This window comes from Amblyomma mixtum, chromosome 1 (genome assembly GCF_055824585.1).
Source record: "Amblyomma mixtum isolate Tamu chromosome 1, ASM5582458v1, whole genome shotgun sequence".
NCBI classification, from domain to species: domain Eukaryota; kingdom Metazoa; phylum Arthropoda; class Arachnida; order Ixodida; family Ixodidae; genus Amblyomma; species Amblyomma mixtum.
In genome coordinates, this window is record NC_143012.1 from 16,200,329 (window position 1) to 16,210,423 (window position 10,095).

General features: G+C 49.4%; 1 protein-coding gene across 1 annotated transcript; it reads left to right on the plus strand.

Moving 5' to 3' along the window:
- Nucleotides 1-1,774: 1,774 nt before the first annotated feature.
- Nucleotides 1,775-8,867, plus strand: LOC149365561 (uncharacterized). The gene is made up of 3 exons (XM_089586115.1): nucleotides 1,775-1,856; nucleotides 3,185-3,337; nucleotides 8,641-8,867. Exons 1-3 carry the CDS (start codon nucleotides 1,775-1,777, stop codon nucleotides 8,865-8,867), a joined length of 462 nt encoding a protein of 153 aa, XP_089442241.1.
- Nucleotides 8,868-10,095: the final 1,228 nt, after the last annotated feature.

Sequence of the window (10,095 nt, forward strand, 5' to 3'; positions counted from 1 at the left end):
TTCTTTAACGTGCACTGACATCGCACAGTACACGGGCCTCTAGAATTTCTCCTCCAAAGAAATTCAACCGCCGCGGCCGGGATCGAACCCGCGCCTTTTGGGTCAGCAGCCGAGCACCATAACCACTGAGCCACCGCGGCGGCCCTTTTTGTTGTCCGTTCTGTTTTTTGCGCTGGTTCGTTTAGAAGCATGTCCGACCAACTAGCCCAACAAGTGTTGCTCAAACTCATTTTTAGTTAACTACGCATATTCATTCTTGCACCAGCAATCCTCACTAATCCGCCGCTCCAGGTGCGCAACGCCACCGCCATTGAACCTCTACTCAGGCGGAGTGTTTCGAAGCAGTCGCCGCCGATGGATCGTGCAACATTTCTTAGCTCTCGTCATACTTAATATTCGCCTGCCACAATGACCATAATCTGGGTGGTCCCCGTAGCACCCATCATCCGAGTGTGCCTTCTCCCCGCCCCCATACCCTCCTTCTTCCACGGTAATCGTCATCCGGCTCTTTCCACGGTAACCACCCTCCGGTTACGCCGACTACTACTAGAATTACGACGTGAAACAAAGGGAAAGGGCTTTTAACAGCCGTCGCTGTAAAACGCTCGGCTCAGTCTTCCCGACCCACCGACCGTTCCGTTTCGCACACCAGGGAGACGGGTAATGAAGTTGCAGCCTATCGCTTAGATTGCGAAGCGAACAACACCCATGCTTTCATAAAAACAAAAAAAAAACCTTAGGTGATCCTCAGTGGTTCGTTTGAATGCGTTACCAGCCAAGCGTTATTTGTATCCGAGGTTGACACAATACACTTCGTTGTATCCGAGGTCAACACACAAGTTCATTACATCCGAGGTCCAGACTGGAAAGTTCGTTATATCCGAGGCAAACATACAAACATTAGTTATATCCGACGGGACATACAAAGGTTCGTTAATCTGGAACAATATGTAAGTTCGTATAGATATTATACTAAATTCGTTCGTAGCCAGGTGGGCAGGTGGGCCACCTGTCACTGCGTACTGACAGGCGGCAATTGTCATTTCCGATTGCTCTAATGCTGATGCAACGATAAATGACAACATAAGTGCCGCCCTTCTTTTCTGTCGTATCCGAGAACGTGCGTTTTCTCAGGGTTCCGCAGCTTCGCCAGCCCCGATCCACAAAATCCCCTGGGGCCTTTCTACAGAATGCAAAGCGTTTTGCACGGGTTAACTCGCTAAAAGAAAAGTGTTTGAATATCCTCTTTGTAAGCTTCGCATTTCGTGTCCAAATTAGGTAAGAGAGAATGAGTAAAAAAAATATCGGATACGGCGAAAGCCGTCACTGGTCGCAAGTCTCTCGCCTGGGCGACAGCTGCTTAGCGTAGACGCTTCCTACACTGGCACCGCTGCACAGCCCTAGCATGAACGTCGTCTAAGATGGCAGTTCAGATGGCAGTTTATACCGTAAACGACATACATTCATTTAATACAACTATGTGTGGAGCAGCGGCTAAGTCGTCGAGTTAGATCGAAGATAGCAAGTCAGACAAAATTCATATTCATTCAAGCATTTACTGCCCATTTAGTGCTGATCAAAGCGTAAAATAGTCCATTTTAAAACGTATTTCCTTGGCAAACGATAAACGCAAATTGGTTGTGTAATTCACATGGTGGGCTGTCCCAAATACGATGCGCGCGCACGGATTATATTGCTGACAGGTTAGAAAAGAAGGATAGAAAAGAAGAGAATACCGTGCTGAGCAGTAACGAAGAAGAAGAACGCAATCAACATGGCTGTTCGCAGGGTCTCATTCTTTCCCGTCTTCATGGCCTATGAACTGCTGCTGGTTGTCCTGCTGGCTCTGGCACCTCGTGAGTACAGCCTGCCTTCCCGTCAAGCAGCCGCTAGTAAAACACGTAGACCAGTCGATTCTCTCGGGCGCTGCGTACGATGGCCTGCAAACTTCTAGGGTCCCCCGAATCAGCGTGATACGATGACTATTTACTTAATTCCTGCTGTCTTCTGTCATCCGCAATCTTGGAGGTGGGAAGATCTTAGGGATGCAGTCGTGCCTCGTTAACACGACCCCCGTTAATATGAACGTCTCGAATTACGGACAGTTTATCATGGGACGAATCTTTTCAATGTGCGCATGCTTCGTTATCATGGAAACTCTCTGCCCTGACAATGCACAGGAGATGCAAATGCGCGGAGCCCATTGAAGCCCACTTATATTGTTGCGTTAATGAAGACGGTGATAAAAGAAGAAAATCTCTTCTGCCGCGACCAGATGTTTCATTTTCTGAATTTCAGTGCAGTACGCCACAAGAATGAAGTGAAAAAGAGCAAATTACTGAATCACGCCTTTTTCTTTAGTGGTTTCATGTTTTACAGTACAAGGCTACCATTTCTTGTATAGCATGAACGGCTGTGAAGAATACTCTCTCTGCACCTTGCGCCACGTTTAAAGAGGTATTTAGCACCTGCCAGCCGACGGAGTGCAGACATGTACTAGCAGTTCGTGGGATGTGAACAGTCGTAATATGAGACAAGCCATCATGCCATGAGATGCCATCACGTGCTTGTTGAACTGCTAGGCCGTTTAAGCTGCACCGAAAAATTCTAAAAGTAATAGCTACCGGGATAGTGTGCTAGGAGCTGTCAAGTTTTTGTTTGATTGGCATTTCATTGCCCACCGCTCTGCACAAAAGTAGACCTTTATCAAAATTTCCTTTCAAAAAATTTTGAGGATTCGTTACTACGTACGACCCACTCTGCAGAGTTCTGCTCGGAAACCAATGTGACCATATCATTGACTAATGGAAGTGAGTGGGCGAGTTGGTTTTCCATTGTGGCAGTGAAAGCGCTCAAAAAGACAAGCACGACAGAAAAACGTGAGACGTACAAAGCGCTTACAAAGTGCTTACGTACAAAGTGCCCATATCAGCGGGACGCGACAGTTCCTAATCGAAAGCCGCTATACTCGACCACAGTCAATGTGTTTAATGCAGATAGTATTGAGTGTAAGCTGAAGCCTGGCCCCTTGTTTTCTCTACGATGCCTCTCAGTTTACCGAAATCACAAGAAAGGCATATAACTCGCTCTTATAACCTTGAAAAACACTGTGCACCTTCTCCGAAATTACCGTGATTATGTCGACCTTGACACCTACGCCACCTGGTGCCTAATCCTGTCGCAGCGGCTGCCCAAGCGATCACCTGCTCGGTGTGCAACTCGGCCTTCAACGAGGACTGCAAGACGTCGCCCGAGAAATACGTCAAGGAGTGCGAGCCGCCGCCGCAGTACAACGACAGCAACCACCCACCCTTCTGTCGCAAATCCACGCTCAACGGTACGCGCACGCATGCACGTGCTGACATTGGATAGCTGATAGTTCTGCCTGATCCTTCTGATTGTCTCTGCGCTCACCACTGCCGCTGAATGCCCCAGACAATTTAGTATACTCGACCCCAGATGGTGACGACGAGCAAGTATTGTCATTACGGCATCCACAATAAGACAGTTACCGCGAATTTTCCTTCTTTGTAGTCCGCTCTTAATCCTTTGCTGCGCATGTCGCGAACATCAGTAAGCGCGAGTGAGCCCCCGCTACGGGGGCTCAGTGGCTAGCGCATCCGACTATACCGAGCCGGAATACCCGGTTCGAACCCGGCCGTGGCGACTGCGTTTCGATGGAGGCGAAACAAAAGGTGCCCGTGTGCTGTGCGATGTCAGCGCACGTTAAAGGAACGAAGGTGGTAGAAATTATCCAGAGCCCTCCAATATTGCGTCCATCATAGCCTTAGTCGCTTTGGGACGTTAAAGGGATGCTGAAAGGTTTCCCAAAAAAATTGAGTGAAGAGATGCACTTTACAGTTTTCCACCCTCGGAATTCGAATTTTTCATCGAAATCAGGCAAAGGAAAGCGCAAACCTATTTTATTTTGGCGAAAAGTGCCGCAGCAGCCTCGGGCCAGCTCGCGCGCCTCGTTGCCGCCTGTGATTGGCTGGGCGCCTCGTGACGTGAACACTGGCGTTGGCTCGGTGAGCCCGGCTCGGTCGCCGCCGATGTAGTACATGAAGCGCGGCGCGCGGTGATCCTGTCGCTGGTTTGATGCTTGTATCACGATGGAACACATCGAAGATTACCAGGAGGATCTTGGCGTCATCCCCTACATGTACGAACCAATCGCAAAGAGCAAATCGCTCCAAGGAAGCAACGATGCTGGCGCAAGCGGTGCTTTTGGCTTGAACGAAAGCGAAGTGCCAGCATCTCCACGTGTTGGAAATGTCGATTGGTAAACATACTTTTCTAGCCAAACTTCATTCAGAGATAGAATAAATTAATTTTGAAGCGAGCAAATGTAGTATAGCACTGCTCCACGAAATCTTCTGCAATGTAAGCGGGATGCGATCGTCGGCATTGTTGTCTTGCCGCTTGTCGGTGCTGCCGCAAATCTGCTTGTAATCCACACAGACCATTGACAAGCGCAAGAAGTTATCAGGCTCTTTTTGCACGCAAATTTTATGCTGGCATCGCTTCATGGTCGCTGCGTGCCGGCTCGGTTCATAACACACGCGAAAGACAGAAGTTTGAGGCGCTTTGTGGCAGAACTCGTCGAGGTGACAAACGTGCGCCTTCCGTTCTGCGTGCCAAGATGGGATCTGGCAGTAAATTGAAATCCTTGTTTAGGCGAGTTGCTTCATACTGCAAGCCCTTGTAGGAATATCTCCATCCGTTTGCGGCCGCCTTTATCGTGCTGTTCAGTGATTTTTTTCACTAACTCGATGGCCTCGTGCTGCAACCGAGCAGGCCGAATCGCAAGGCTGGCTGTAGCACACGTGGCGCACAATTATATAATATTATTATTAATGTATGAAGCCATGCTGCACTCGGCAATTTTTTACGACTACATGTGTTATTATAAACGTATCCATGGCAGAACATTTTACTGGTATTGGCTGCATTAGAACTTGAACAGATTTGTCAGCCTTGTCATCACTTTTAGAAAAGTTCGATGCAGGGTCCTCAGCAGCATCTGCCAGTGGCATTCGACTTGTTGCACAGTCCTGATTTGTATTGCTGTTTGGTGCGGATTCTTGACTGCCTGGTGGTGTGCTGCCTCCAGGTGTGATGTCATTTTCCATGCACTCTTCATTTGCACTATCGTCTGGTGCGCAGTCTTGATCTTGCAGCAGTTCGGCAAGAAACTGAAAGGCATAAGCCACATGATGTTATTGTTCCAAACAGAACAAAAGTGTGCTTCAGTATGAGTAAAATCTGCTGGTTTATTTCATAAACCATTTTGTTGATTGGCGAGCTCCGTGCGAAGTGAGAACATTTATTATATACCAGGTGTTCCTTTAGAAGGTCCAAAATTTATTTTAAAAAATGGGTAACTAACCTTGTATTAATTTTATCCCTGGGGCTATATTGGGGGATACGGCAGACACCAGTAATAGGCAGAAGGCTCCCATTAGCTCACTAAACTGCATATCTTAATTAAATTTTTATTTTCATATTATGTTGTATTTCATATTATGATGTATTTGCAGATTTGGAGCACCTCCTGCAAATACTATAGCCACGCAAAAAAGATCTCTTTAAAAACCCTGACAGGCAACTTCAAGCGCTAACACAGAACCAGCGGCCGCGTCCGACGTAGATCGCTCAAAAAAAAAAGTGTACGCTTTGGGGCCGGACTGCAAGCGCCATGACTGCGCACATTGGGCGCTGACGAGGCTGCTATCAGCCAGGCCCCAGGCGAAGCCAAATTGAAAACGAAACGCCGCGCGCCCGTATACCAGAAATATCTGCAAACAGTTTTCTCGGCGCTCCGACCACAAAGAAAAATGTGCCGCGTACTACTCCCTATGTTCTCGCCACTGAGGGCTACGCATGAATCCTAGAATATCTGAGCTCCAACATAATGAGTAAAGAGGCTGCATATAACGTCTTTTCACGTGCTCGCTTACCGAAGTTCTCTGCTCACGCGCGGCGCGCAGTCTCCGGTTGAGAGGCGCACTTCGCGTCGCTCCACCTGTTGCAGTATTAGTAGCAGTTTAACGATTTCTATTCAGCCAAAACATTTAGGGCCGAGCTCTGATATGAGTAATGCTGTACGAGATGCATGATGCATGCCTGAAAGCATAACAGCTAAGCACTTATTTTGTAAGCTGCAGTTTGCTGCCGTCCTGACATTTTCATTCCAGCGCCGTTCATCTCACTACTACCGAAAGACTTGCATCCACAAATTACGCGCCATACACTACACAGAACACCGGTTCGCGCAGTAAAATTCTCATAGAGTTAATACACAAATCCTTACCTCGAGCTTCCTCCTTTTCGCGAAAGCTGGCCTCGGTGGCGGTGACGAGCTCCTGTGCGCGAAGACATACGGTACTGCGCCGGGTTTCAGTCCAGCTGAATTTGTTGACAGGCCCAATGAACGCATTATCGACAGGCTATGGTTATAGTCTTCATCACGAAAGTGATCAGAGCATAGCAATGTAGTCTTTGAGGGCTTGAAATCCCTTCGCTTCATAGCAGCGACCCACCTCGCGGAAAGCTTCTTATTTTGCGGGAAATTATGAAAGACCACATCGTCGCGGCCGCTGGTGTTAGAGCAGCCAAAGGCTGCGCAGAACGCCGGCATGATGGTCCACCGCTTCACTCGATGCTGCCCACGTTTCTGTACGTCACCACAAACATAAAAAAAGCACAAATACAGGAACACACGGCAGATCGAAGCCGCTTACGATGGCACGCGCGCAGAAACAAGCACGGTCGCGGAGGCTGCGTGGCGACGGAACACCAATGTTTACGTCACCACCCCACGGTTTCCGGTTTCGGCTCGCATCGTCAGGGTCATCAGCAGCGCTCGGCGGACAGCGGGGGGCGGAGCTACCGCGCAATTTTAAACGGCGATTACGTCGCTCCGAAGTGATTAATCTGCAAAAAAATTTCACCCACATGATTTTTAAGGTTCCCACATCCATACGTGAGCATCTTAATGAATTCGAAAATCTCTTCAGCTTCCCTTTAAGTGCCTTAAATAAACCAAACTTCTTTGACACCCAACTTCCTCGTGGCGCCGTTGAGGTTTCCACGGTGGACCCACCTTTCCTCAAAACCAATTTTCAGAAATATTTTCAAACCTGAATATTGCCTGCCTTTCAAATCTTTGCCCCTTTCAGTTGCTTCCCCAAGTGTCCACCCACTCTGAGGCAGCGACTGCACCTTTGCTTGTAACACCTACACAGAATGCACAGAGCATTCGAGAGGCGTTCTGAAGTGCTTGGCAGCGTCTTATGACCACGCATCCCACAGATGACTGCAAGGTTGCAAAGGCCCAGTAAGGACTCCACTCTCTGGGGCTCCGTGTAATCCCGGCGCTGTGAACTAAGCTTCCACAACGCAATACCTTCTATTAACGCGCATCGAAACATGTCTACGGTGCTACTCGTGCTCCCGCCGTGAAAGCGTCGCAGAAACATCATCTCTCGCTGCAGAAGACTGACCAATTCACCCTTGTGGTAATTGCAAGCTGCAACGACACCTGGGCTGCGCAGGATACTGTTGCGAAATGATGAAGCCAGTAAGGGGAGTAATGTCACTGATACCATAGCATTAGAAGCCTTATTGGAAAAAAAAAAATATGTCACCGGTCATGAAATTCGCTGACTGGGCGGTGAGAATTAACGTCACCAGACCGGATAACTCCCACTGGTTCTCTAGGCTAGGAAGACGTCTGGTGTCACCACCGAATCCAAGCTTAAACAATAAAAAGGCCGTCGCCTGGCGACAATTACGGGCCGAAAATTTTGCAAACTCTGTCTGGTTGTTTCGCACCAAGGTATACGATAGGAAGGACGGTAAATGCAAGACCAGCGGAGCGATGGGGGACCCTGGATAACATCATTTGGGAACGTCCAGGATCCCCGGGCACTGGGGACAATACTGGAAGCAGAGAAGCCTGGGAGGCCCTGCTGCGGAGCGAGGTCCCCACCGACCAGCAACCAGCTGTCCGCCTGGCGGCTGATGCCGCGAAGAACCAATGTGTCTTCGCCAGTCTTTAGTCGCAGAGGTCCCGGCCCCCCTTCCTGTGTGCCTGGGGCGGGGAGTAGGGAGTATCCTACATCGGAGGAAATACAGTTTTAATTATCATCAGCAATTCTCATTGGCTAGAGGAGGGAAGTGATGTCACCTCCGGTAAAAGGCGTTACCAGATTCGAATGCTATCGCACTGTCGGCACATGATGCAATCAGGTGACCCTGTGAATTTCTTGGCGTGTCATTACACAGCAACCATTCCAATAACCTCTCCAGTAACCTTGGCCAGGGCTTTTCCGGCGACAACGTGTCGCCTTTGTTTTCAGAGGCACGAATGGTAGGGTCCTCTCGTCGACTGTGCTTCGCCTAGGCTTTAGCGACTTGCTTTAGCGCTTGTGCTTCCGAGCCTGGCGTGCGTACTTCGCGTCTGGCGGACTCGGAGTATCCATAGCGAACGCCGACGAAAAATTGACGCAGTGCTGTGCCGCGCTCCGTTAATTATAGCCCACATTACGTCGCATATGAAGTAGCCATCATCCGTTAGACCGTGCATGGAGCACGTTTTTCATTGCACTCACACTGTTTTCCTGCCCTTTTGCGCAGTGTACAAGCCCGAATTGCCGCAGCGAGTGTACCGTTCGTGTGCCTACCTCAAGGACCCGCAGAAAAAGAAGTGCCGGGACTTCTACCCGGCCGGCATGAACCTCGAGGTGTGCGAGTGCTTCAGCGACGCCTGCAACGCGGCGCCACCGTCGCCCCACCGGCGGCTCTATGGCGCCATCTGGAAGTGGTTGCCTGCAATGGCTGCCATTTTAGTGCTCTTTCGATGACTTTAAGTAAACTCAGCATTTGCACAGAGTTGGCCACCCTGTCCGCCCGCTTCAATGTCCACCCTGCTTTCATTTTGACCTCTTCCCTTTAACACGATTTTAGCCGTGATGCGGTTCTATGAAGTCACGAGTGTTATATCGTTTTATCATCACTAGGAAGTGAGGCTAGGAGCTCATGCCTACTTCATGTCTAGGGGTGTGCGAATAGTACTTTTCCAAACCTAAACGAATACGAATAGTGTGTGTTTGCTACCGAATCGAATGTGAATAGTTTAGCTAAGAACCGAATTGCATATGAACCAAATGGTCGGAGGATCGAATCGAATAGTAGTCGAATATTCTCTACTTATGCGAATATGCAGTGAGCAATCGTGAGGAACAGCGAGGCGCTGACTTGCAGTTAGAGCTATATGTGTTAACAAACATAACACGGTCTCTGCCTAGGGGGGTCGCAACATGAAGTCAGTGTATTGGCTTTATCATTGTTATGTTGTGCTCATATGAAAAGTACCTCTTGCTGTTGATAACCGAATAAACTAGCGGCACGTACATCTCAGTGCATGAAACGGGCGACAGCTCCCGTGTGAGGCAAGGCCATCGAGGTCGGAGGTCGGAAGGCCGAGTTTGCTGAATCTGCCTGGGCCCTGCCGTGGCGTCCGATCTCTGAGGACATGTAGGAGGATTACGATCACCGCCACGCGCATGTACCGCACAGTGGCGCTGAACCCTCCATCCCACGCATACCAATCGCGGCAGCATTGTGTATGGTCCCTGCTTTAGGAGTAGTCATGGAAGAAATGCGACAGTCCTTATTCGAACTCCAGAGGATAGGTGTTGTAATGCTATATCCAGTTCCCGTACGCTGGCTTTCGCGTAATTCGGAAGCGCCGAGGACGGAAAGCTTGGAGGAAGTCCGGTACAGCCAGCATGAGTGCTACCAACGATAAATAAAAGGTACTGAAACGTGATTGTCTCCATATACGTATAGTGGTCATCATACGCGTTACCACGCATACGTGTAATCGACATAATTCTTTTGCCCAACCCGGTCTTGCAGCACCGAAGCCTTCCATTCGTTTTGGTCGTCGGCCGAGTGTCCCTGGAGCCCGCCCCCCGCCTCAGCCACTGCTAGTGCCCGTCCTGACCAGATCCCACAAACCGCTCTCGCCAGTCCCTTCCCCAGCCTCACCACGACGCATGTACCATGACACGTAGGAAGACGATATCC

Bases quoted from the DNA above. Each gene is read 5' to 3' on its own strand.
- LOC149365561 (XM_089586115.1), top strand. From the start codon at position 1,775: ATGGCTGTTCGCAGGGTCTCATTCTTTCCCGTCTTCATGGCCTATGAA. The intron at 1,857-3,184 runs GTGAGTACAGCC...ATCCTGTCGCAG, and splicing joins CCTGCTGGCTCTGGCACCTC to CGGCTGCCCAAGCGATCACC. The intron at 3,338-8,640 runs GTACGCGCACGC...CCTTTTGCGCAG, and splicing joins TCGCAAATCCACGCTCAACG to TGTACAAGCCCGAATTGCCG.